The sequence below is a fragment of the Balaenoptera borealis genome, assembly GCF_965194805.1.
Source record: "Balaenoptera borealis genome assembly, chromosome: 4".
Lineage (NCBI taxonomy): Eukaryota > Metazoa > Chordata > Mammalia > Artiodactyla > Balaenopteridae > Balaenoptera > Balaenoptera borealis.
The window spans coordinates 3,544,179-3,572,143 of record NC_138861.1 but is presented as its reverse complement, the minus strand read 5'-3'; the positions used below and the strand labels follow the sequence as shown (position 1 = coordinate 3,572,143).

The following is a 27,965-nucleotide window of genomic DNA, read 5'->3' as shown; positions in this document are numbered from 1 at the left end:
AGTGAGAAGTATGATTAAGAGACCAAAGCAGAGAGAAAAAAGTAATTTGGGTGACCTTTACATCAGTGGCATTCAAAGTTTTCTGACTGCAGCCCAGAGTAAGAAATATATTTTACATAGGGACCCAGTTAACTAACACTGTGTGTGTGTGTGTGTGTGTGTGTGTGTGTGTACCACTAAAACACAGGTGCAAAGGGAATTCAGTGGAGAAAGGACAGTCTTTATTTATTTTTTCATTTCAAATATTTTTTTTAAAGTTTTTTTTTTTTTAAATAAGTTTTTACATTCTTTTTAAAAATATTTATTTAATTAACTTTATTGGCTGCGTCGGGTCTTAGTTGCGGCACACTGGGTCTTCGTTGAGGCGCCGGGCTTCTCTCTAGTTGTGGCGTGCGGGGTCCAGAGCATGTAGGCTCTGTAGTTTGAGGCACGCGGTTTCTCTCGTTGAGGAGCACGAGCTCAGTAGTTGTGGTGTGCGGGCTTAGTTGCCCCGCGGCATGTGGGATCTTAATTCCCCGACCAGGGATGGAACCTGCGTCCCCTGCATTGGAAGGCAGATTCTTGACCTCTGGACCACCAGGGAAGTCCCCCATTTCAAATATTAAAAAAAAATTTTTATTTTATATTGGACTATGGTTGATTTACAATGTTGTGTTAGTTTCAGGTGTACAGCAAAGTGGTTCAGTTATACATGTATCTATTCTTTTTCAAATTCTTTTCCCATTTAGGTTATTACAGAACATTGAGCAGAGTTCCCTGTGCTATACAGTAGGTCCTTGTTGTTTATCTATTTTATATATAGTAGTGTGTATCTGTTAATCCCAAACTCCCAATTTATCCCTCCTGCTCACCTTTCCCCTTTGGTAACCATAAGTTTGTTTTCTATGTCTGGGTCTGTTTCTGTTTTGTAAATAAGTTCATTTGTATCATTTTTTTTTAGATTCCACATATAAGTGATATCATATGACACTGTTAGGAGGATAAATATACAATGACAGACTAGAAGAAAATATTTGCAAAGTACATATTGATAAAAGACTTATATCCAGAATATGTAAATAACTCTCAAAACTCTCCATAAGAAAACAACCCAATTAAAAAATGGGCAAAAGAGTTGGACCCTTCATCAGAGAAGATATACAGATGGCAAATCAGCACAAGATGCTCAACATTATTAGTCATAAGAGAAGTGCAGATTAAAATTGCAATGAGATAACCACCACCCACTTATTAGAAGGGCAAAAATTAAGACCAGCTCTATCAAGTTTTGGCATGGGTGTGGAGAAAGCTCTCAGTAGAACACTGCTGGTGGGAATGTAAAATGATATGACCACTTTGGGGAGCAGTTTGGCAGTTTCTTAGGTTAATACACCTACTGTGTGATCCAGCTGTTCCACTCCTAGGTATTTACCTAAGAGAAGTGAAAGCATATGTCCACACAAAGATCTGTACACAGATGTTTATAGCAGCTTTATTTGTAACCACCCCAAACTGAAAACAACCCAAAAGTCCATCACCAGGAAAATGAATAAACTAACTACTGCATATCCATACAAGAAGATACTATTCAGCAGTAAAAAAGAATAAACTATTGGTACATGTTATAATAATATGGATGATCTCAAAATAATTATGCTTAGCGTCAGTAGCCAGACAAAAGAGAGTGCATGCTGTTAGGCAGAACATTCTCTGACATAAATCGCACCAATGTTCTCTTAGGTCTGTCTCCCAAGGCAATAGAAATAAAACTGAAAATAAACAAATGGGACCTAATCAAACTTACAACTTTTGCACAGCAAAGGAAATCATAAGCAAAACGAAAAGACCACCTATAGAATGGGGGAAAATATTTGCAAACCAAGCAACTGACAAAAGATTAATCTCCAGAATATACAAACAGTTCATACAATTCGGCAACAACAAAAAAAGAACCCAATAGAAAAATGGGCAGAAGACCTTAATAGACATTTCTCCAAAGAAGACATACAGATGGCCAGTAGGCACATGAAAAGATGCTTAACATCACTAATTATTAGAGAAATGCAAATCAAAACTACAATGAGGTACCACCTCACACCGGTCAGAATGGCCATCACTAAAAAGTCTACAAATAACAAATGCTGGAGAGGGTGTGGAGAAAAGAGAACCCTCCTGCACTGTTGGTGGGAATGTAAGTTGGTGCAACCACTATGGAAAACAGTATGGAGGTTCCTTAAAAAACTAAAAATAGAATTACCATATGACCCAGCAATCCCACTCCTGGGAATATACTCAGACAAAACTATAATTCAAAAAGATACATGAACCCCTATGTTCATAGCTGCACGGTTCACAATAGCCAAGACATGGAAACAACCTAAGCGTCCATCAACAGAGGAATGGATAAAGAAAATGTGGTACATATATACAATGGAATATTACTCAGCCATAAAAAAGAATGAAATAATGCCATTTGCAGCAACATGGTTGCAACTAGAGGTAATCATACTAAATGAAGTAAGTCAGAGAAAGACAAATACCATATGATATCACTTATATGTGAAATCTAAAATATGGCACAAATGGACTTATCTATTGTACAAAACAGAAACAGACTCAGACATAGAGAACAGACTTGTGGTTACCAAGGGCAGGGGAGGGTATGACTGGGAGTTTGGGATTAGCATATGCAAACTATTACATATAGAATGGATAAACAACAAGGACCTGCCGTATAGCACAGAGACCTATATTCAATATCCTGTGATAAACCATAATGGAAAAGAATATAAAAAAAGAATGTATATATGTGTATAACTGAGTCACTTTGCTGTACAGCAGAGATTGGCACAATGTTGTAAATCAACTATATTTCAATTAAAAAAATTTTAAAAAAGAGAGTGCATGCTATATGATGCCATTTATATAAAATTGTAGAAAATCCAAGTTAATTTATAGGAACTGAACGCAGTTAAGTGGCTGCCTGGGTGTAGGAAAGGGCAGGGAGTGGGAAAAGGTAGAATTTCCAAAGGCGGGTGAGAAAATTTGGGGGTGATGGATCTGCTTTTTATTTTGACTGTGGTGATATTTCATGGATAGGGTTGCCAGATTTAGCAAGTGAAAATATAAGGCGCCAACTAAATTTGAATTTCAGATAAAGAATATTTTTAGTATAAGTATGTACCATGCAATGTTTGGAACATACTTATACTAAAAAAAAATACTTAGTGTTTATCTGAAATTCAAACTTAACTGGGTGTTCTGTATTTATGTGGCACCCTGCTCATGTGTGTACATGTTGGTAAGACCTAAGTTGCACACTTTAAATACATGCAGTTTATTGCATGTCAGTTACACTTCAATAAAGTTGTTAAAAGAAGAAGAAGAAATTGTATTAACCAAGGAAGATGTGAGGATTTTCCCAGGTCCTCTCAGCGTGGCAGCCATGCCAAGACCAAAGTCCCAATGTCGTTCTTCTCCTGCCCAAGGGCTCTTCCTGCTGCACCAAGTTGATTCGAGAAGAAAACGTTTGCTCACAGGGAGGGGAGAGTAGATCCCCAAAGTAAGGACATGCAGATATGGACTGATAAGGAAACTTAACTTAGTTTTTAATGTATAATCTCTGCTCTCACGTGGCTTTGTGAGTCTAATATTTCACCTGTTCACAGACCCATTTTAAAAGCAAAGTGCCACAATGTCGTGAGTCTGTTCTTGGAATAAATGAGGACTTGTTTCATTTCAATCCCCTTAACTAGTATCTGGGATCACAGCCAGTTCCCTGGCTGGCTGAGTAGAAAAGGGTAAAGGTATAATAAAAAAGGTACAAAAATGTATAGAATGGGTAATTAACAAGGCCCTACTGTATAGCACAGGGAATTATATTCAATATCCTGGGAAAAACCATATGGAAAAGAATATAAAAAAGAATCTATTTATATGTATAACTGAGTCGCTTTGCTGTACAGCAGAAATTAACACATGTAAATCAACTGTACTTCAATACAAATTTTTTTAAAAGATACAAAAGTGTAAAGAGTACCTATCTGTTGATTACTGCTTACCTGCTTTTTTACAATTAAACATTTCTCAATAATCCCAATAGCGAGTTCCCATGTTTTTCTTACAACCCACTTTCAGCCATTTTAAAGCCATTTTTACTCATTTATTATATAATTTACAAGGTGGAGAAACAGCACTTACTAGTCTAAATTGCCCTGGTCTAAACTGAAGTCACTTACTGCCATCTAGAAATAAACAATCCTTTCCTGATGTCCTGTTTATCCAGGGGATAGAGAAGGAAATGGCCATATTTCATGAAGGCTAAGAAGTGTTATTTTCATACATTACATTTTAACTTGTCTGTAATTGTGATGTGCCTTGCTATCAATGCCTACATTTAAAGTAGTAAGTTTCTTTTCTTTTCTCTTTCTGAAGCAAACCTAGTATTAAGTCGATGGTACATTTTACAATCCATAGCAGCTGTTTCCACCCAGCCCAGAGTTAGTTAAGCTCTCCTCTCTGGATTAGGTGGTAATTACCATCGTTACTCAGTGCACAAACAGAGCAACGCATACCTGTTTAGCGGTAAACCAGTGCCATTCTTACCTCGTGTTATTATTTCCGGTGTATCTGTATCATTTATCATCTCACCCACTTTTCTATTTTTTATCTGCACTGGCATGTTAACTATATTTGCATCTCCTCACTGGTCACTTACACAACTCTAATAATAAGTGAATCATGATCACAGAGTCAGAAATGAGATGGGCCAAATTGACACCAGCAGAGTAGGATAAAGCAACACTTTCTCTGGGACCTTTTGTACAAATAAAATTTAGCCTCTTTGATGCAAAATAGTGCATTTCAATGAAATACTTATTTTTGCAGTGATGTACTCAGCTATTTGACTCTAACAAATGGAGAAGCTTTCTGTCTAAAACACGCATGGAGAAAGTGTCAAATAAAAGGCAAATATGAGACACACTCCAGATCAGAGGATAGTCAACTCTGCCCTGTGGCCTGCGGGGTCTTAGTTCCCCGACCAGGGATCGAACCCGTGCCCCCTGCAGTGGAAGCGCGGAGTCCTAACCACTGGACCGCCAGGGAAGTCCCTATGGCTCGTTTTTGTGCTGCAAAGACAGAGCTGAGTTGTGGTGACAGGCATGCTAAAGCCCCAGAGTCTGAAACATGTACTTGCTGGCCCTTCAGAGCACAGTTTGCCCACCTCTGCTCTAGCTCAGAGGGCTTGAGAGGGACACGGCCCTCTCCCCCCCGCATTTCGTGAAGGTGAGCTCTGAGGGGGCCCCTGGCTGGCCTCCATTTCTCTGTTTCCGTGTAAAGTCATATCCTCATGCGTGAGAGCATAAACACCAAATGAATTATAATTCAGCATGTGATCGAGAACCAGATGGTAGTGACTTCAAATCATTGTATGTGGTATTAAAAGCAGATTGTAAAGCAGTAGAAAAAAAAGTCGCATTGGGTGTGTGCTTTCCTTTTCTTCTGTGAGGAGTTCCCCTATGTGCTCTGTAGCAGACAAGTCAGGGGCCTCACGTCCTCCTTCTTTCCAGGGAGCCTCCGTTTTGTTTGGTTGCATAATTTGGCCTCATATGACTCAGGGTTAAACCCTGATTCATGCATGCCAGGCCCTGAAACCCCGGTCCTCTTCCAGCGCTTGGTTTTAGGAGGACATAAATGACTCAGTTCTGACCAATAAAATGAGAGAGGAATTCACCTGCTGTTTTCGAGGAAGGGCTTCTCCACTGGTGAAACACACACACCCCTCTGGGGCATTATGGTACCTGCATAATATTATGCAGGTACCATGTGGTACCTGCATATGATACCTGGAGCTGTGACAGCCTCCTTGGAGCCTCAAGGGGAGCTTGCCTGAAGGCGACCTGGTACCCTGAGGATGCAGAACACCTGAAGGCAGCCTGGTACCCTGAGGATGCAAAGCACAGACCTGGGAAGAGTGTATTGTTCTGAGGACATCGCTGGGCATTAAGCAAGCCCAGGTTCCTCAGACCTCAGATCTTACAATATGACACATTGATTTCTCTTATCATTTAATTCATTTGTGATGACTTCCTGTTACTTGCAGTGCTCTGGTGGGTTTTTATTAGTTTTACATACGTACATCTTAATATCTTTTCTCATGGGAACGTCTGAGGACTGTCTCCATGAATGGTAAAGAGCTCCTTATAATAAATTGACTATTTTACACACATTTATACGGGAAAATTCCAAATCAAAACCAAACCAAAACAATGAAACCTATTTGTTATTATTTTTTTGTAAATTTATTTATTTATTTATTTTTGGCTGCACTGGGTCCTTGTTGCTGCGCACGGGCTTTCTCTAGTTGTGGTGAGCAGGGGCTACTCTTTGTTGCGGTGCACGGGCTTCTCATTGCGGTGGCTTCTTTTGCTGCGGAGCACGGGCTCTAGGCATGTGGGCTTCAGTAGTTGTGGCATGCGGGCTCGGTAGTGGTGGCTCGCGGGCTCTAGAGCACAGGCTCAGTAGTTGTGGCACATGGGCTTAGTTGCTCTGCGACATGTGGGATCTTCCCGGACCAGGGCTTGAACCTATGTCCCCTGCATTGGCAGGCAGATTCTTTTTTTTTTTTTTTAGAAATTTCATGTAATGTCTGAAACATTTATATTAACATATTTCCATACAAATAACCCAAAGAAAGTTTAGTATTGTTTTTGTTTGTTTGTTTGTTTCTTTTATACAGCAGGTTCTTACTAGTCATCAATTTTATACACATCATTGTCTACATGTCAATCCCAATCGCCCAATTCAGCACACCAGCATCCCCACCCCACCGCGGTTTCCCCCCCTTGGTGTCCATACGTTTGTTCTCTACATCTGTGTCTCAACTTCTGCCCTGGCAGGCGGATTCTTAACCACTGCGCCACCAGGGAATTCTGAAACCTATTTATTATTATCTACTTAGATTTTGTCTTCAGGGAGATAAACGTGTAGAGAATCACGTGGTTGCAGTTTTGTCAAGATGAGTCTGTCAGCTTTATTTTTCAAGTAAGAGTCCAGAGATGTTTACAAAACTTTTGATCCTGCCTTTTTGCTGTGTTCACATGGAAAAGCACGGAATTTTATACTTTTGGATTACATCAGCAACTTAATGTTCAAGTAGTCAATCCTTCAACAAATATTACCAAGCATTTGCTTAGCGCACTGCACCGCCCAGGATGCTTTGGAAGTTTGAAGCAAATAGAAGACAGTTTGAGTCTCCAAGGGAACTAACCCGGGGCTGCTTGACAAGCAGAGAGACAAGACACGCTCCTAAAATAGCTGGGGACCCTGACCTCACACATGAAACACGGACCAAGCTGTACTTTACCGCTTCAGGGAATAATAATGTCTGTCCTGAGAGCAGACAGTGCTGCTGAAGGAGGGGAACGAGGTCTCTTTAGACTGTATGGTGCGCCTGTCCATTTGGGATCACCCTCTCATCTATGGGGATGAGATGTGTCTCCTTCCTGGGAATCACCCTCTCATCTATGGGTCACCCACCTGGGGATGCTGTGTCTCCTTCCTTTCTATCCGTCTGATTGAGATTCCTTCTTTATATCTTCAGTCGTGGACGATCTTTTCAGCTAGTCTTCTGGTCTTTTGCATCCATAGTTGCTCTGTAAATAGTGGTGATTTTGGCGTGCCGGTGGTGGCGGGAGGGGAATGAGATCAGGGCCTTCCTGCTCCGCCATCTTCCAAATGCATATCGACAAACTGAGTCTTCCAGGTCATCCGATGGTTAGACCTATTGAATACTTGCACGAATTGCATTGAAATACAGAGTTTAAAACTGTTCCTGGCCATGAGCCCACTGTGTGCCGGTTGTTAGAAAAGGAGAGTCCTGTGCACATCAGCAGTTATAACAATTATCATCTCCTCTCCTTTCCCCACGTGCATATGTGAGATGTGTCCCTTAGAGTTTGTTTCATATTTCACATCCCTCCCTCTGACCTTCGCCTTGGCTTGCTTCCCCCGACAAACCCTGCTGTTCTGCATGGCACATCTGTAATGGCCAATTTATACCCGTATTGTCAACATATTTTCAAATACACGTGTTAAAACACTCACTTCCGTGTTCCACTCGATGCCTTTCGATTTATTTCCTTGGTGTGTTTCATTTTGGTCACTGAAGTGGAGAATTGGCCTCATGAGGCCGTATTACGGGGCGAAGTGATATTGCTGTGAGCACTCATCCTTCTCTGTGCCTCCAACTATTCATAATCAATGTTGTGAAAAGCAGTTCTCTGACCTTACCCTGAACTGTCGAATCATGAAGTCCAGACTAGGAGGGTCTAAGGCAGTTCTGGAAATTAGATTGCTTATAGATATTTAAAGAACTGCTTGTTTCTCCCTCAGCATGACTTTATATATACTTCCCATCTTATGATGGAATTCTTTTTTTTTTTAAAGATTTATTGATTGATTGCTATGTTGGGTCTTCGTTTCTGTGCTTTCTCTAGTTGCGGCAAGCAGGGGCCACTCTTCATCGTGGTGCACGGGCCTCTCACTATCGCGGCCTCTGTTGTTGCGGAGCACAGGCTCCAGACACGCAGGCTCAGTAGCTGTGGCTCACGGGCCCAGTTGCTCCGCGGCATGTGGGATCTTCCCAGACCAGGGCTCGAACCCGTGTCCCCTGCATTGGCAGGCAGACTCTCAACCGCTGCGCCACCAGGGAAGCCCCATGATGGAATTCTTTTTTTTTTTTTTGATGGAATTCTTTAATTCACTTATTCAACAAACAATTCTCTTCAGCATTCAACACATGCTTCTTGAGGACCTACTATGTTCCAAGCACTGTGCTGGCAATTAAGACTTTACAGAGATTATATGCATATATATTATATATATATCATATATATATATATATAATTCAACCATGAGGAAGAGGACATCTGCCATTTGTGACCACACGGATGGACCTTGAGGACATTATGCTTAGTGAAATAAGTCAGACAGAGAAAGACAAATACTGTATGATATCAGTTATATGTAGAATCTAAAAAAGCCACACGCTTAAAGTGTAGAACGGTGGTTACCAGGGGCTGGGAATTGGTGGGATAGGACAAATATTGTTTAAAGGTACAGACTTGCAAAGAGTAGCAAATAAGCCTAGAGATCTAATGCACCACAGAGTGAGTATGGACAACAGTATGGTATTATTATCATCAAACTTGCTAAGAGACTAGTTTTAATTAGTCCAACCACTAAAAAGAAATGGTAGACGTGCTAATTATCACTACAATGGCGATCATATTAGAATATATAAATGTATCAAATCAACATGTTGTATACCTTAAATGTACACAATGTTATATGTCAAATCTATTTCAATTAAAAAAAATTTTTTTAAGTGTTCACAGAGATAAATAAAATATACCCTTTACCCTCTAGGAGGTTACAAATGGAGTAGATCCAATAAGTATGACATTTTTAAAGATGAAATAAAGAAACTCCTGTGAACGCAGCATGCTGAGTGTCTAATTTTGACTTGGTGGGATTAGGGATGTTTTCCAGAAGAGGCAGCACTCACAATAAGCCTTGAAAGATGAGTTTTGATCATGAGAAAAGGTGAAGGAAGGTAAGACTCCATCAGTAGGCTCGGCTCAGTTTATGAAGACACGAGTCAGAAATCCTAGGAAATCTGGATGAAAAAAATTATAGGCACCATTATAGAAAACCATTTCATGTTTTTTAGGCGAAGAGATACGTTATTTTACCTCCGTTTTAGATTCCTCCTGGCAGCTGTGTGGAGGATGGATTGGATAGAAGAGAAGCTAGAGCCAAGAGTAGTTAGGAGGTTACTGCGATAAGCCAGATGAAAGATGCTGAAGGACTATTTACAAGTATCACCTGCCCCTCAAATACAAGAGAAGCTCCTTGAAGGCAGGGTCTTGGCTTTGTTCGCTACTCTATGCCCAGCACTTGGAACGGTGCCTGGTGTATAGTTCAATAAATATTTGTTGAAGGAATGAATCTATCAGTGAGAGAATAAAGGAATGATTTCATTAATTAATTGAAACCCTGCAAATGCAGAGGAGAGAAGTCAGAAAGAGACCTCTGCCTCAGGATGGAACTTTCTTTCTCTATTGACACATGCCATGGCCGGGCCTTTCCGAGTGTTGGCAGCAGGTGATGCTTGTTGGAAAGCCGCCAGGATTCGCAGGTCTGGGCTCTTCCCAGCCTCCGTGGCATCTGCTGCTGCCTTTCTGTCCACCATCATCAGAGGTTGGACAAACTATGGCTCCTGGATCAAATTTGTCCTGCCCCCTGTGAGCAAAGAATGGTTTTTACTTTTTCAAATGGTTGGGGGGAAAAGCAAAAGAAGGATAATGGTTTGTAACATGTGAAAATTACATGAAATTAAAATTTCAATGTCTATAAATAAACTTTTATTGGAACCCAGCCACGCCCATTTGTTTACATAGTGTCCATGACTGCTTTTGCCCTAAAGGGCAGAGCTGAGTAGTTGAGACAGAGGCTATATGCCCTGCACGCAAAGCCACGAATATTTCCTCTCTGGTCTTTTACGGGAGAAGTTTGCCAACCCCTGATCTAGAGGAGCGCTCAGGAAAGGCTTCGAAGTTTATTCACACTAAGAAATAAATCGGGGGCTTCCCTGGTGGCGCAGTGGTTGGGAGTCTGCCTGCTAATGCAGGGGACACGGGTTCGAGCCCTGGTCTGGGAAGATCCCACATGCCGCGGAGCAACTGGGCCCATGAGCCACAATTACTGAGCCTGCGCGTCTGGAGCCTGTGCTCCGCAACAAGAGAGGCCGCGACAGTGAGAGGCCCGCGCACCGCGATGAAGAGTGGCCCCCGCTCGCCGCAACTGGAGAAAGCCCTCGCACAGAAACGAAGACCCAACACAGCCATAAATAAATAAATAAATAAATAATTTAAAAAAAAAAGAAAGAAATCGTTTATCAGTGAAAGCTCCTATTTTTAAAAATGTAGCAGGTAAGACAAAGCATCAAATTAAAACAAGAAGCAAACAGACAAGAAAGAGGAAGAGACACGAATAATAATACTGCTGTATCTTATGTGCCATATCCTCAGATAAGCACTTCTTTCAATAAAATTATTTCGTCTCCTTCTAGCAAGGCTACCAGACAGGCATCACTATTCTTTTTTTTTTTTTTAACCATTTAAAAAAATTGAACTATATGTAATTTACAATGTTGTGTTACTTTCAGGTGTACAGCAAAGTGATTCAGTTATACATATACACACACACATATATATATATTCTTTGTCAGATTCTTTTCTATTATAGGTCATTACAAAATATTGAATGTAGTTCCCTGTGCTCTACAGTAGGTCATTTTTGGTTATCTATTTTATATATAGTGGTGTGTATCTGTTAATCCTATACTCTTAATTTATCCCTCTCCCCTTTCCCATTTGGTAACCATAAGTTTGTTTTCTATGTCTGTGAGTCTATTTCTGTTTTGTAAATAAGTTCATTTGTACCATTTTTTAAGATTCCACATATAATCGATATCATATGCTATTTGTCTTTCTCTGTCTGACTTACTTCACTTAGTATGATAATCTCTAGGTCCGTCCATGTTGCAGCAAATGTCATTATTTTGTTTTTCTTATGGCTGAGTAACATTCCATTGTATGTATATAATACATCTTCTTTATCCATTCCTCTGTTGATGGACATTTAGGTTGCTTCCATGTCCTGGCTATTGTCAATAGTGCTGCAATGAACACTGGGGTGCGTGTATCTTTTTCCATTTTAGAGATGAGGAGCCTAAACTCAGAGGCCGAATGATGTTCCCTGGGTCACAAAGCACAAGACAAAGCCAGGATTTGACCCTGCGGTGGTTTAGCTTCAAAAACACATCTTTGACTGTAACTTGAGAATTTCAGACACTGATGAACAAGTCACGTTGGGCACATACAGGGGAGACAGGATCTACCCACTGACCTTGAGATCACAGTTTCTCCAGGGCAGGAAGATGCAGAAATGAGGACCCACGAAGCCTGGCACAGGTGTAAATGGAAGTACCTCTCCTTCCCCCATCATGACGTGGCTCTCCTGGCAGTAGACCAATGCTGGGCAGCTCTGTTTCAGGATTACAGCTGCGGGTTGTCCCCCTGGAGCTGGTCTTCAGGTGTCGACAAGAACTCCAAAGCAGATGGGCACATGAGAGTTTTATTAACCCAGGAGCTGTCAACTTCATGGCTGGCAAATGAGGGCCGGGGTTTTGGGGAAAACAATGAAAGATCCAAGAAAACTTGCCATAGGATGAAAAGCAACTAGGAACACCCTAAGGGACGTAGCAACAGTTGTCGAACAGAGATGATAGCTGTTAAAGGAAAAATAAAGCGACCGTGGATTGGACAGGAATTGGAAGTTTGACCTTGAAGCAGGGAATCGGATCCAGCAGAGAGTCTCGGCTCTGGAGGATGAGGGTTAGGGGAGGAAAATATGGGTCATTTAAAGCCAAACACCCGTGGAACTGCCCATCAGGGAAACCCCATGTCTGCGTTGCTGGCTGGTGGTGAGAGTGGATTTTTTGGTTAGGTGAGCATCGGGCCGGCTCCAGGGGACGGCTGTGACCCTGGCGCACCGCGGACGGTGACGCCAGCCGCCCCTGCTGTACAGGCGGGCGCCTGCGTCAGCTATGCAGCCACGGAAGGGTGTCCCAGAACTTCCTGTGCCATTCACGCTGCATCACGCTATTTCTAAAGCACACATGAGGACTTGGGGTTTCAGGAAAGTCCAGTGACTCAACTGAAATGCCACAGAGAAGCTCGATTCTCTGGGAAGCTCCTCTCCCCACACTTGGTTTGTAAAGCACGTTCACTTTCTACGATTCTGTCTAAAACGAAGTGTTTAGACTCAGCTGTCAAGTAATTGCTCTTCTAAAAAATGTATTGTGGTCTGCAGAGTGACAAGGAAAAACTATAGATATACATCTGCTCTCACTTCTGCAATAGCGTGAGGTGATGACAAAATTTTAGCAACAACCGAAAATTACATGGAGGATCAATATTTTCCCAAATCTGCTGGTGTCTGCAGGATGCACACAGGTGACCCAACGAGGAAAAGGATCCATGTTTAGATAAGTTTGGGAAACGCTGGGTTACATAATTGCAAACAAGTTAATTCACCGCAGGATTTCTCAGAACTTATTTTTTTAAATAAATTTATTTATTTATTTTTGGCTGTGTTAGGTCTTCACTGCTGCACGCAGGCTTTCTCTAGTTGTGGCAAGTGGAGGCTACTCTTCATTGCGGTGCATGGGCTTCTCATTGCCGTGGCTTCTCTTTGTTTCGGAGCACGGGTTCGAGGCGCACGGTAGTTGTGACACATGGGCTCAGTAGTTGTGGTACGCGGGCTCAGTAGTTGTGGCATGCGGACTCAGTAGTTGTGGCTCGTGGGCTCTACAGCATAGGCTCAGTAGTTGTGGCGCACGGGCCCAGCTGCTCTGCGGCATGTGGGATCTTCTCAGACCAGGGCTCGAACCCGTGTCCCCTGCATTGGCAGGCGGATTCTTAACCACTGTGCCACCAGGGAAGCCCAGATTTCTCAGAACTTTTAACGCGCTTTCATATGCTGGGACTCTCTCAACGGCAAATGGATAGTGTTCTCAAGTGTATTTGACAATAGAGAACCCCCAGTTCACGCCCAGGCTTTGTCATGGTCACTCATGGGAGCAGCATTAGGGGAACATTTGGGAAAACACCAGCCTCAAAATGCCCTGATATTCCAGCAAGACTAATACGGTTGTACTTTCATCCTGTTTGCAGGAGATTGCAAACTTTTCCTTATGGCAGGAGTTTTGTAGGTGAGCCCTCCACACCCGTCAAATTGGGAGAGAAAACAGGTTTTCATGCTTGGGCCATCCTATACGTTACCTGAGTGAGAGCCTGGGGCCACGATGGGTCCATCACGGGAAATGAGGCACAGTGAACACGCAGGCGTTGCGGGAGCCGCGGTGATTGGGAAGCTGGGGAAACATCTGCCCAAAGCCTGTGTCTGGGGAGCGATTTCTCACATTTTCAGCTCCCTTGGAAAGCTTGGATGGTGTTTCCAGGCACAGACTTGTAACCACACCGACCACTGCATTGGAGCATGTGGTCAAACCCCGCCCACCTGTGCTCCCTGCAAACCCTGAGCCAAGACAAAACGAGAGGGGCCACGGGGTCAGGAAGGGCCAGGTGACACCATGACCACAGCACAGCCTCCGCTTCCGAGGTCTGGGGTTCACCTTGGGTAAGAGGAGTGACGTTTCTTCTTTGTGTTCACCAATCTGCCCAGACAATCCTGCAGCCACTTTGGTTCCGGGACTTCTGAAACTCTTCCTGGGCCAGCAGATCATTGCCTGTTCTAATCAGGACCATTCTGGCTCCTCTTTACATGTTCACATCATCAACTTTCAACACCAAGTGTATGGAAGCCATCTTTTCCCAGACCTCCTCTTAATTTTGCTTCACGCACTTCCACAATTCATTGATTCCTTTGTTCATTGTCTTACATTTAAAATACCAATGTTTATTAAATGCCCCTGCCTTTGGGCATCATCTGTTATGAGCTGTCTTCCTCATCTGACAATTTTCTCCATCTTCCCATGGCTTCTAATACATTTGGGGGATTTTCTAATCCTCATTTCAGGATTTTATCTCTCTAGATAAAACATCTCAATGTCTAAAGACCAACATCCTGCAAATATGGTATTAGTGAGGAGTTTTAAAGACTGTGTCTGCTATTCAACAGCCAAGACATGGAAACAACCTAAATGTCCATTGACAAATGAATGCATAAAGAAGATGTGGTACATATATACAATGGAATAGTACTCAGCTATAAAAAAGAACAAAATAATGCCACTTGCAGCAACATGGATGAACTTAGAGATTATCATACGAAGTGAAGTAAGTCAGACAGAGAAAGACAAATACCATATGATATCACTTATATGTGGAATCTAAAGTATGACACAAATGAACTTATCTACGAAACAGAAACAGACTCACAGACATAGAGAACAGACTTGTGGTTGCCAAGGGGGAGGGGTTGGGGGGATGGATTGGGAGTTTGGGATTAGCAGATGCAAACTATTATATAGAGAATGGATAAACAACCAAGTCCGACTGTATAGCACAGGGAACTATATTCAATATCCTGTGATAAACCATAATGGAAAAGAATCTGAAAAAGAATGCATATATATATATGTGTATGTATAACTGAATCATTTTGCTGTACTGCAGAAATTAACACAACATTGTAAATCAACTATACTTCAATAAACTAAACTTTAAAAAAAGAACGTGTCTGTATTAAGTTGGTTATAAAGAAAACCGTGAGACAGCCTGTCGGCTCATTAGCTGTGACTCTGGACAAGTAACCAATCCTTCTGGGCCTCGTTTTCCCCACCTATAAACTGGGGGAAATAATACTCCCAACTTCATTTGGTTATTACAAGGAGTAATTGAATTAACATATCTAAAAGGCTTATGAGAGCACCTAGAATATAGTCAATGACATACAAGCATTAGCTATTATTATTTCCACCATTTAGAATAAAGCATCTTAGAATAAAGTGTGGAGATTTTTTTAAAGTGTTTTTTTCTTTCTGTTTTAAGGCCCAGATTATGTAAAGGATCATCTCCCTGAAGTTGCTCAGCAGACTTCCTATATAGGAGAAAAGCGTCCTGCATTAGAAAAAACTGGAGATCTCAGATATTTACGGAGGCCTGCCTCAAAGAGAAGCTTGCCGGCCAAATATAAACCTGAGTATGTTGGTGAAATTGGTTGGGGAATACCAGCGTATGATTTTATCAACAAAACAAGGCTTCAGACTGGCTTTCACATTAAGGTATTTTTCTTAAATTTATGCTCCTCCTTGCACATTGTTTTCTGGTTTGAATGCTTTCTGAGTTTGCTTCCGTAGGAAACGTCATGTTCTCGACCTGTCCTTGAGAAGCAATGGCATTGGAGTTTTTGCAGAAAAATGAGTGTGTGAATACATGTACTTGCTGCTATCACTCCCTTCGTCCCTTAGTACCGGCAAGGAGAGGTGTGAAGGGAATGAAGCCGAGGGCAATCCGAGAGCATTTGCACTTGGCTTTGGAATGCATCCAGATTCCCATCTATGCTGTGACATTCACACACGCTCCCCCGTCCTTGCAAGGCTTGGTGAGTGGGTGGTGTTAAAGCAGCAGCCTGTGCTGAACTTCATCCACCAACCTCGAAACCAGCCCCAGAGCTTTAAAACCCACTGTGTGGATCATGCCTTTAGATCAGACCGTCCAGGGCACGTAGTCGGAGGGCTCTCAGAAGACCTGTCTATCTCCGCTTGGCGATGTGGATGCGGGCACGACCCCAAATGTTCTCCTCTGAAACAGGAGAGAGCACGGGTGATTTTAGAAGCAAAATCTGAGAATTCAGACTTTTTTCCCAGGCGAGACTTTGCCTGAAACTATGTATCAATGACGCAGTAACTGGATTTCTTAAGGCAATATAGTACAGCCTCATATAGTAAAGGTTAACAAAGGAAAAAGCCTTTTTCTGGCCAACCCTCGGCCAGTACAGGAGAGCAGCTGGGAGCTCAGTCTTTGAGGTCAGGAACGTGGGTTCCACTCCTGCCTCTGAGTCAGGTCCAACTCTGCGACCCTGGGCTTGAGTTCACCTCGCTGGGTCTCCATGCCTCCTCTGCCCCGTGGCAGTGTTAGAGTGCCCACTTCCTAAGACCACCTGAATTCCTATCCCACTCCTGCCACCTGCTAGCTGTGAGTGGCCTTGGCCAGTTCCTTGATCTCTGTGCCTCTTCATCATGACTCTGAGCATTTGCTTTGTCGGGCTGTCGTAAAGGAACATTTGTAAAGTACTGGGCACCATGCCTGGAACACATCAAGGCTCTATGTCATATATGTTTCTTAGCTTCCCAGCATAAGGTTTTCCTACGTACATACAAAACCCAAAAAGGGAAAACCCTTTTAGGTTAGGTTAGGAATAAAAGAGAACTTCCCTAATCTGACAATCTACAAAAAAAAAAAAAAAACCCAAAAAACAACCTATAACAATAGCAATACTTAATGATAAAACATTGAAAGCATTTCTCTTTAAGATCAGGAACAAGACACAGATTCCCCAAAATCATGATTTTTTCATTCAACTTTGTACTGGAGGTCTTAACCATGGCAATAAGGGGGAAAAAAAGTATAAAATGTGTAAGGATTGAAATGGAAGAAGCAAAGCTATCATTATTTGCTTATAATATGCTTGTCCACATAGAATACCTCAAAGTATAAGAGAATTTGGTAGTCAACAGGATACAAAATCCAGGTACGAAAATCAATTTTATTTTTATATATGAGAAACAGACAGAAAATGCAATAAAACAGGATACTACTTACAGTGTCATCAACAGATACAAAGTATGTAGGAATAGATCTTAAAAAAGGATATTCTGGCACAACATTGTAAATCAACTATACTTCAATAAAAAAAAAGATGTTCAACACATGGAGAAAAATGATAAAACTATTGAAACAAGATCTAAATAAATGGAAAGATATATCATGTTTATGACTTGGAAGATTCAATATCATAAAGATGTCAAATCTATCAGATTGATAAAAATAATTCCCATGCAATTATAATAAAAATCACAATTTTTTTTTCTGAAAAAAAAAGACTATGTCTTAGTATGATTCTTGTTATGTCGCGATTTCTAAATACGAGGGCATGAGGAACGCGCTCTGCACGGTGCCCGGCACGCGGTTGACACCCCGATTTCAATGACTGGGACTGTGGTTTTGTACTTAATGTCACTCAGGGCCAGTGACACAGAATGAGGGCTCAGGTTCCTCAACTGGGTCTTACTCCACTCAGGCAATAAAGATGAAGATCAGAAACTTGATTCGATATCAAAAGTGGCCACCAGCGAGAAGAGGACAAACGCAAAGCAAGGCAGCCAGTTTGAACAGAGTCCAGAACATCTGTTGCCTTGTTGCTTCTCTCCAGTGACGCCTGGCTTTTGTGCACAGCCCTTGATCTGTTGCCCATCTTGAGTGTGTGTAGCTGTGAATGCAAGATTCACGTCAGCCTCGACTTAGCCCTCCAGGAAGGGATTTATTCGGTTTCTTTTGATGGAATTTCACAGACGGCTCTAAATCCCCGCTCTGTGTGACAGCACGGTCCTCTTAACCCTGGTGGGACTGAGTGGGAGCCATACAGAGGTCTCCACCCCACTGCCCAACCCCGTGGCTCACACAGAAGCTGGTCTTGTTTGGCATAGGCTCTGAGGACTTGTCATCCGTGCATGCTCTTGGCCCCAGCATTTTGACAGTAATTGTTTTCGAAGATGTACTTATCTCAGGTAACGATCTTAAACAAGTCTTAAAGGATTCCTTGGACCTAGAACTTTATCATGAGAACAAAAAGATGCACTGAGAATGACTGTAGATACAGGTCAAGAACCACATATGATTTACCCCCCAGCTAAGGCCTAGGATTTGTCACCAAGACTGCTAACCTCCCCCAACCCCGCACCCAGGGCCTGCTTCCATCCCCTGCCCCCCAAGGTCAGCTTCTGAGTCAAGCCCCAGACTTGGATACCTTATCAACGCAGAGCTCCAGGCAGCCCCTTCCGAGCAATGAGACTTGGCTGGAAGTGACGTTTGAGCTGATAGATACACAGACACTCCATGCCTAGAAACAAGCCCCTAATCACGGATAACACGTGAGCATCTGTGCCATGAATTCACGCCTCCCCGATAGGGAGCTGGTCCATTCCTGAGTGCGATGTAACCCAGGGCAACGTCTCCATCCGCGTCCTGTTCTCTCTCTGGCTCCTTGTCCTTGGTAGCCCTCGATCCCATCCCCCTGACGTCTGTGTCTGTAAGAGTCCCACCAAGGTGGCACTTTGTTTCTGTCTAACCGCAGAGATTCCTCGGTGGCTCCCACCGAGATAACTCAGAACTTTGATTTTAAGCACAAACCTTCACCTAGTGGATTTTTATAGCCAGAATAGCTGCTCTTCCTAATTTCCTGTTCTAGGTTCCAGTAAGACCAGCAGGTGATTTTATTCTTAATTAAGGAAGGCTAAAAATACACCATGGTGGTTACTAGCTTTTGTAAGTTTTGACAGGCATCTTGAGTATGCATCTCAATGTAAACATCACCTTCTTAAAAAAATTACACTTCTTAAAGTTAGTATTAAGCATATGCCATAGGTTTTCAACGAATAGTATCTGATGATGATAGGGAGATAGAAAGTTAAGAAAAAGTTGTATAAATTAGAATGGATTCTAGTAAACCTGACGTTGGCGCCACAGCCAGTGTCCTTTAAATTTACTGTCAAGAATTTGGAAACTTTTGCGTGATCTAATATCCCAAGCACAGGTGGCTAAAATACCTGGACATATGTTTTCTAAATCTTGGCTTTTTAAGATCTTTGGAAGAAATTCTAATGTCATTATAAATTTAGGATTATACTTTTCCCTACTGTTCATATACAACACTTCCGGGGTACCTCCGCTGCTTTGACAAAAATGCATACAATGCATACCAATCTGGAGATCTCTATTCTCCTCCCAGGACTGAACCTAGGATCCAAGAAATCTTAACTGAGCAAATTGAAAACAACCCATTCGATAGAGGGGCCCCTGGTATGTGGGCCCACTGTCTCCGGGCACAAAGAAAATGGCTTTGAAAATAAGTGCTTTGGAAGCCTTGTGGGCTCCTGCAGCTGGGGAGGAATTCGTAGGAAGTTTCTTTGTGCTGTGATGGTTGTTGAAGTTTTTGGTGAGACAGTTGGTCTCCACAGTGCCAGTCACATCCCAAACGTCTGTAAGCACCTTGAGGTCTGAGAGCTGTGTCTTATTTGGCTTTGTACTGACAGCATCCGCAGCCCTCCGTTCAGCGCTTAGCACAGCGTACGTGATCGTCAAGAAATGATGGGAGACGGAGACTGAAATCCCATTCTTTTCTCATTCAGAGTCTTTGTTAAGAGACCAAGTTGCAGAAGGGGGGAGATGAGCCTTTAAGCGTGTGTGAGATTGAGAATTATTTTCCTCCTAGCTTATTCAATACTCATTTGAGAACTACTTAGCCTATATTTTGTTTTACTGAAACTTAGTTATACTGTTATGTTCACAATGCCTGAGCTACCACCCCCAGTGTAATTCTGTGTTGTAGAGCTAATTGGACAGTAAACTTGGAACACTCTTCCTAACCTTTGAACTGACAACAGTGCCAGCACATTAGGAAACTCCAAGGGTAAGAACGGTCACCAACCAGGCACTTGATTATATTTCAGAAACTGTGTACTGGGCACAAGCAGAGACGCGGGAAGCTCCCATGTCGCTTTTCTGTAGGTTGAATAGTTGAATCCACTCGTATTTCAGACCCTGGTAGGGACCTTCTGCTAACTCTGGATAAAGTAGCAGAATGATTGGTTACTCATCACAAATCCTAACAATTCCCAACAGAATAAGTTCTAGTCTTGCTTTAAAATAAAATTCTAGTGTATCTTGAATTATCACGTGAATAAGGAAAACATTAATCTCTCTGGGGAAGTGCAGAAAAAATAATAGAAATGTGCCTTCTCTCTGAGAGTAAACGAGGCAGCGAGGATTCATAGTGCTTTTCAGGGCAAATCTATGCCTTAGTGAAAAACCGAATATGCACAAGTAGCCAGCTGAAGATATTTTCATTTTCCCCCTTTTCTCTCTTTGCATGCTAGTCTGCCTACTATTCTTTATAATGTCTCAGTTTTTGCACCTATAAAACGGGCGTTGCATTAGTTTTCTATTGAGCATAACCTCATACCACATAGCATCTTAAAGCAACACCATTTATTTGCTCACGGTTCTATAGGTCAGAAGTCCCGGGAAGGCCTGGCTGGGTTCTCTGCTCAGCACTCACTAGGCTGGATGCAAGGTGTTGGCTGTGGCTGTGATCTCACCTGAGGCTTGGAGGCTCTTCCGAGTTCATGGGCTTGTGGCAGCTTTCAGTTCCTTGTGGTTGTAGGACTGAGGTCCCATTTCTCTGCTGGCTGTCAGCCAGGGATCAGCCTCAAGAAGCCGCCCACATACCATAGCCGTGGTGCCCTCCATCTTTAAAGCCAGCAACAGACGCTCTCCCTCATGTCCAAATCCCTCTCACGCTTCAAATCCCCTTTGCCTGGAAGAGCTCAGATCCTTTCAAGAGCTCACCCGATGAAGTTTGGGCCACTGAGGATAATCTCCCTTTCTTACAGTCAACTGATTTGGGATCTTAATTACATCTGCAAAATCCCTTCACAGCAATACCTAGTATTTGGTTGAATATCTGGGAGAAGGTGTATATACCAAGGAGTGAGAATCTTGGGGGTCTTTAGAATTCTGTCTTCCACAGGGATAATAACAATAACTTAGAGTGTTGTTAAATGGATTAGGTGAGATGTGTGTAAAGCACTTAGCATAGTATCTAGTACAGACTCTAGTACAGTCTCAAGAAATGGGATCTAGTATTATTAATGTCTCTATATACTGTATTTTCTTGCCTTCATGGATTTTTTTCTTAGCTCACTTTATTGTTTTTTTATTTTTTGGCTGTGTTGGGTCTTCATTACTGCACACGGGCTTTCTCTCTAGCTGCAGTGAGCGGGGGGACTCTTCACTGCGGTGCGTAGGCTTCTCATTGGTGGCTTCTCTTGTTGCGGGGCACAGGCTCTAGGCACGTGGGCTTCAGTAGTTTCAGCATGCGGGCTCAGTAGTTGTGGCTCACAAGCTCTAGAGCCCAGGCTCAGCAGTTGTGGCACATGGGCTTGGTTGCTCCTCGGAATGTGGGATCTTCCCGGACCAGGGATTGAGCCCATGTCCCATACATTGGCAGGCGGATTCTTAACCACTGCGCTGCCACGAAAATCCTGGATTTTTAAATTATATTATGATAAGCACATTAGAAACATAATGGAATATGTTTCTCATTATTTGGATACTCCACAGAAAACATATACTGGGGCCAGAGTCAAGGAACTCATGAAACTTAATGTTTAGTCTGTTTGCTGAAAGTTGATGTACTAATTCATATTAAATAAACAGTGCAGTTAAAAAAAAAAAAAAAAGGAGACCAGGATATAATTCATGTTGGTACTCAACTCAAGCTCACATATAATGTGGCATAAAATGAAGTATGAGCCTCTGCATTGTTCAATTTTTGTTTTTTAGTGAGAAAAATGCATCACAGAATCCATGCCTTGAACACTGACATTTTTCAGAGAGAATTGTTTTGTTTCTACTCCTGCTCTGAATATAAAATGAATGCTTCAAATGCTCCATGTACACAAAGGCTTGAAGCCCCCCTTTCTCGCTTCAATAGTTCCAGTCTAGAATAGGCAGCATTATGCAATTTGGTGACCCAGCACCAGCAATGAGAATGCTTCTCACTGGCTGTGGGAAGAAAGACACCTAAGTGGTTAACAGTAATATTTTACAAATGGAAGCAAGTGAAGAAAAACTTACATTAGCATAAGAAAAGGTAGCCTTAGGGGATTTTCCACTCCAATGTTTGGTACTAAGAGCTCCACGTTATGAAGGAGGAGGATGGCGAAGAGAAACTCTAGTGTCCACACATTCTTGAAACGCATTGCCATTGTACTCATTCTGCTGACGAGAAAGACCTCATAGTTACAGAGATGGAAAACGGTCCTTTCTAGTAAGGAAAGTCAAAATTGGATATATTAGGAAAAACATCCTGAGCTAAATATAGCAAGAAAGCAAGAGGATTCCTCAGTGATGGCAGTTCTAGACTAGAGGTGATTTGGGATTAAAAATGAAATTTTTAAGCAATGATCTTCATTGTTAACTAGAATGGGCCCCAATGTCTGTGATTAATTTAACTCAAATTTAACAGCTCATTTCAGAAATTGTGTCTAATTCACAGTACCTGAATGTAATTACCAGACATATCCTTTTAAATTAATACCTAGACTTATTTAAAGGTTGCTTAATAGGGAATATCCAATTTCAAGTTATGATTATTTTCGCTAGTTGAAAACATGCAAAATAACTGTGAAGATTCTCACTGATTTCCTTAAGATAGAGAATATACTAATCAGTTGTTATCTGTTTCTGTGAAGATGTTTAATTAGTTTTTGAATCAGTCTTTGCTTTACTCTTATGAATAACTGACCAGTAAAAAAAAAAAAGATTTTTTGATTCTGAATTTCATTAGGTTTAATAGCAAAGTGAGCATGACCGTCCAAATAAATCATGATGAATTTCATTAATTAAGATAGAAAAGGGTCATCTTATTTTAGATAAATTTTTATGATATTATATGCTGATAACTGTAGGAGAAATAGAGGGGTGGGGGGCAAATATATCTGTTGTATGTTTCTAAGAACAGTCTTTCCAAATTAAGACAATGAAATTTTGGTTATTAAAAATGGGAACAAAGATCGAAGAAGATTGTCCAAGTCCTGGGAAATTTGTCAAAAAGCTGATAATAAAATTATTTATAAGTCCATTGATAAGGTCAATATTTAGGGAATCACGTGTCAGAAATCAATTGGGAAACAAGGATTTTACCATTACATACAGATTATCACTTTTCAAATTTTCTATGGAATAGTGGGTCAACCTGGCATTTAAATCTTGTTTATTTTGTCCCTTCCTTTGTTTGTTTATTTTATACATGGACATTAAAGTTCTAGAAGTGACCAATTTTCAGGTCTTCATCACTGAGAAGATGACCTAAGTAAATAGATCTGCTTTCCCAACACAAATAACTCTGAAGCACTTGATCAGGAAAGTCATTCTAAACCAAAGCTTGAGAAGAAAGGAAGAAAACAGGGAAGATAAAAAAGAGTACAAGATGATTCCTCTGATATTAACATTAGAATATGATTTTGCTACTTTTTTTTCTTTCTTTTTTGAAGTATAGTTGATTTACAATGTTGTCTTATTTTCTGGTGTACAGCAAAGTGATAGATAGATAGATAGAAGATAGGTAGCTAGATAGATATTCTTTTTCAGATTCTTTTCCATTATAGCTTATTCCAAGATATTGAATATAGTTCCCTGTGCTATGCAGTAAATCCTTGTTACTTATCTATTTTATACAAACTAGTATTTATTTGTTAATCCCAAGCTCCTAATTTATCCCTCCCCGCTCTTTCCCCTTTGGTAACCGTAAGATTGTTATCTATGTCTGTGAGTCTATTTCTGTTTTGTATATAAGTTCATTTATATCTTTTTTTTTTTCAGATTCCACATGTAAGTGTTATCATATGATATTTGTCTTTCTCTGTCTGGCTTACTTCACTTAGTATGATAATCTCTAGGTCCATCCTTGTTGCTGCAAATGGCATTATTTCATTATGGTTGAGTACTATTCCTTTGTATATATACACCACATCTTCTTTATCATCTGTCAGTGGTCACCTAGGGGGTTTCCATGTCTTGGCTATTGTGAATAGTGCTGCTATGAACACTGGGATGCATTTATCTTTTCGAATTATGTTTTTCTCCAGATACAGGCCTAGGAGTGGGATTGCTGGGTCACATAGTAACTCTGTTTTCAGTTTTTTAAGGAACCTCCATACTGTTCTCCATAGTGGCTGTATCAATTTACATTCCCACCAACAGTGCAGGAGGGTTCCCTTTTCTCCACACCCTCTCCAGCATTCGTTATTTGTAGACTTTTTAATGATGGCCATTCTGACTGGTGTGAGGTGATACCTCATTGTAGTTTTGATTTGTATTTCTCTAATAATTAGCGATTTTGAGCATCTTTTCATGTGCCTGTTGGCCATCTGTATGTCTTCTTTGGATAAATGTTTATTTAGGTCTTCTGCCCATTTTTCTATTGGGTTGTTTGTTTTTTTGATATTGAGCTATATGAGCTATTTGTATATTTTGGAAATGTATCCCTTGTCAGTTGCCTCATTTGATTTTGCTACTTTTTGATATGTTACGAATATAGCATCCTGCATCGATGTAAAAATGCATTCCAAAACTGAAGTGAAGTACTTTTGATAATCCTTATCACTGTTTTGCAACCCTAGTATGGAAAATTGAGAAATGATTAAGGCCCCAAACCCTTTTCAGTATAAATTTGACACCCCCATTTCCCATGTTTATGCATAAAATGTGCCCTCCATTGACAGTTCCTGGGGAAAAGAGGCCAGTCTATAGTCATCTATTCAGTTATGAGAGAGAATTTCTATGTACATGAAAGGGCACGGGGATTATGTTTTCACGTGAGAACTGGTTCTAAGCAACCAAATATTTTATCGATGTTCTGTGACGCTTTCTGCAAGGAACGTTCAGAGCTAGACTGCACCACAGGCTGTCTATCCCCCAGCTCTTTCCTGTGCTATAGCCAGCACATTTCCTAATTCTGTGAGGGCAAGGTGAAGTGAAAAGAGCTGAGCTCTTTGAATCTAAATGATAAATTGTGGTTTTGCATGCCTGCTGGTGTAGACACAGAATCATTAGGAGCTTAGAGATTGTGGATGACACTCTTCTTGGGACCCAACACCTGTCCTTTGACAGAGAGGGAAGGGAAAGCACAGAGGCTCAGAGTTATTTTATCTCTTGTGCCTTTTCCTCTCAGTTCAAAAATCAAAAGACCATCTTCTTTCAAATGAATTTAGCATTTCCTGTTTAATTGCTCAACCTGACCTCCTTTTTGACCAGGAACCCAGACTCTCAGACATGTTTGTGCCCAGTGACCTTGGACTTGATTCATGTTCTTCCTTTTACAGTATGAAGAGTTCAGTCAAGCTGCTGTTGAGAAACTAAGCCACAGATACCAGAACCCATGGTAAGCACATACTAATACGTTTTACATCAATTAATTAATGTGTTTCCTTTCTAAATTAGGAACAGGGTTAATATTTTAAAACTTTTTATGTCCTATAGGTTTCTTTGTATAATTATGAATTTTTATTCCTCATAAACAAAATGTTCACTATCTACTAGGTTTTCATTAAGGGGAGGAAAGAGGTGGGGCAAGCATGGTGAGAGCACAGTGGAGAAAAAGGAACCAGCCTGTTAAGAACAGCCACTGGACGGGTCTGGTCTGGTAGCTTTAACTATATAAATAATTCTTTTTGTGGAAGAACAAGAATATAATTTTTTTGGTTAAAAAAAACCCTTATGGGACTTCCCTGGTGGCACAGTGGTTAAGAATCCACCTGCCAATGCAGGGGACACGGGTTCGAGCCCTGGTCTGGGAAGATCCCACATGCCACGGAGCAAGTAAGCCCGTGTACCATAACTACTGAGCCCACGCGCCACAACTACTGAAACCTGAACACCTAGAGCCCATGCTCCACAACAAGAGAAGCCACTGCAATGAGAAGCCCATGCGCCACAATGAAGAGTAGCCCCTGCTCGCCACAACTAAAGAAAGCCCACGTGCATCAACAAAGACCCAATGCAGCCAAAAATAAATAAATAAAAATAATTTAAAAAGTAAATAAAAAAATAAAAATAAAAAATTTAAAACCCTCATTTCATGCTGTTGGCCTACAAACCATCATAACAGGTCATGTTGGTTAATAAACATAGTCCTACTGAAGTCACACCATGGCTTGAATTGACACTCTCTTAAGGCAGCTGGTAACCTAAATTAAACATGTCTAGTGCCAGGTATGTTCAATTACGGGAAAAGCAAAACCTAGGCGTGTCATCTAGATGGAACATATAATTCAGATTTCTGAGAGCGAAAGGGATCAATCAGCATTGCTCTTAAAGACTGCAGATTCAATAATGTCTTTGTTCTCCTTAGACTTTTGGAGATCAGAGTTTCTGGAGCCGACTTCACCTCCTTTTTAAACATTGAAGATTCCCGTTATTAGCATGTACAAAATTAGTGGATTTTAGTCTGTTTCTGCTATATCACCACAGCATAAGCTGCACCAAAAAGAGACAAGACCATAAACCCCATGTCAAATGTCTATTAGTTACTACGATACGATCCAGGACAACAAAAGATATCATTGCACAATTCCTACAACTTACAAAGCATGTCCTATGTTTAAAGCCATGGAGAAATAGTTACAATTATTGCATGCAAAGCACATGTTCTCATTTAAAGATTCCATTTCATTTGTTCAAATAACATTGCAAGCACCTATTTACAAATACCCTATCAAATATTTCTAAGCAAAAACAACAAAAATAATGAAAGGCCATTGAAAATCACAGTAACTTCAACAAGCATTGGTGATACAAGTGTGAACATCTGCTCAACTTATTTAAACATAAAAAACTTGTTGGAAAGAATCTGAGAAATATTGACACTTTGAGCATTTTCCTTGGATGAAGGAATGTTGGCTACATTCACTTGTAGGGAATATGACATGGATTGTACCAAGTCATGAAGATGCAAAATGTTTATGAGAAAGACCTTGTACCTAGGGAATTGTGGATTCAGTTGGGAAATTGTAGATAAATATATATATCAAAATTATGAAACCAAACTGCATATGGTGAGTACTAAATTCCTAATGAAGATAATTATAATTAGAAAATTATAACTAGAAAAGTTTTAAAAATTTAAATGTAATTAGAAAATTATAAGTAGAAAAGTTTAAAAACTTAAATACAATTAGAAAAGTATAACTAGAAAAGTTGAAATTTTTTAAATATAAAAAATTTAAATATAAAGTTAAAAATTAGATTTGCCCGCAGCCTCTGGCTCGGGTCCTGTTTCTAACTAGTCAGGTGCCAGTAACCTGAACGCTGCCCTCTCGAGACTAAGCACAACTGCTGCTTAAGAGCCTTCCGGGCCCCACCTTCAGGCTGGGGAGAGGCTCTTGAAGAGAATGCTGACTCTGACAGGCCCACGTGTGTCCACCTGCTTGCCTTCCCTCAGCTGGACCAAGGGCCATCTCCATCCTGGGCAAGTTTCGTGCTTAGCCTCCCTGACCGTTTTCATGTTCTGTCCTCTCAGTCAACTGCATTCACTCTATAAATCTAGCACCTCCT

At 41.2% G+C, this 27,965-nt stretch overlaps 1 protein-coding gene across 4 annotated transcripts in view; it reads left to right on the top strand.

The window, feature by feature from the left end:
• SPMIP2 (sperm microtubule inner protein 2) overlaps positions 1–27,965 on the top strand; it is a 163,630-nt gene that overhangs the window by 92,512 nt on the left and 43,153 nt on the right. For 2 of the 4 annotated variants that reach the window (XM_082391366.1, XM_082391365.1), the window contains exons 3-4: positions 15,621–15,853; positions 25,736–25,794. In XM_082391366.1, coding sequence (XP_082247492.1) covers positions 15,621–15,853; positions 25,736–25,794 — 292 coding nt within the window. Of the gene's footprint in view, positions 1–15,620; positions 15,854–25,735; positions 25,795–27,965 lie in introns of those variants that run through there. The other 2 variants (XR_014244440.1, XR_014244441.1) reach the window with 2 other exon arrangements.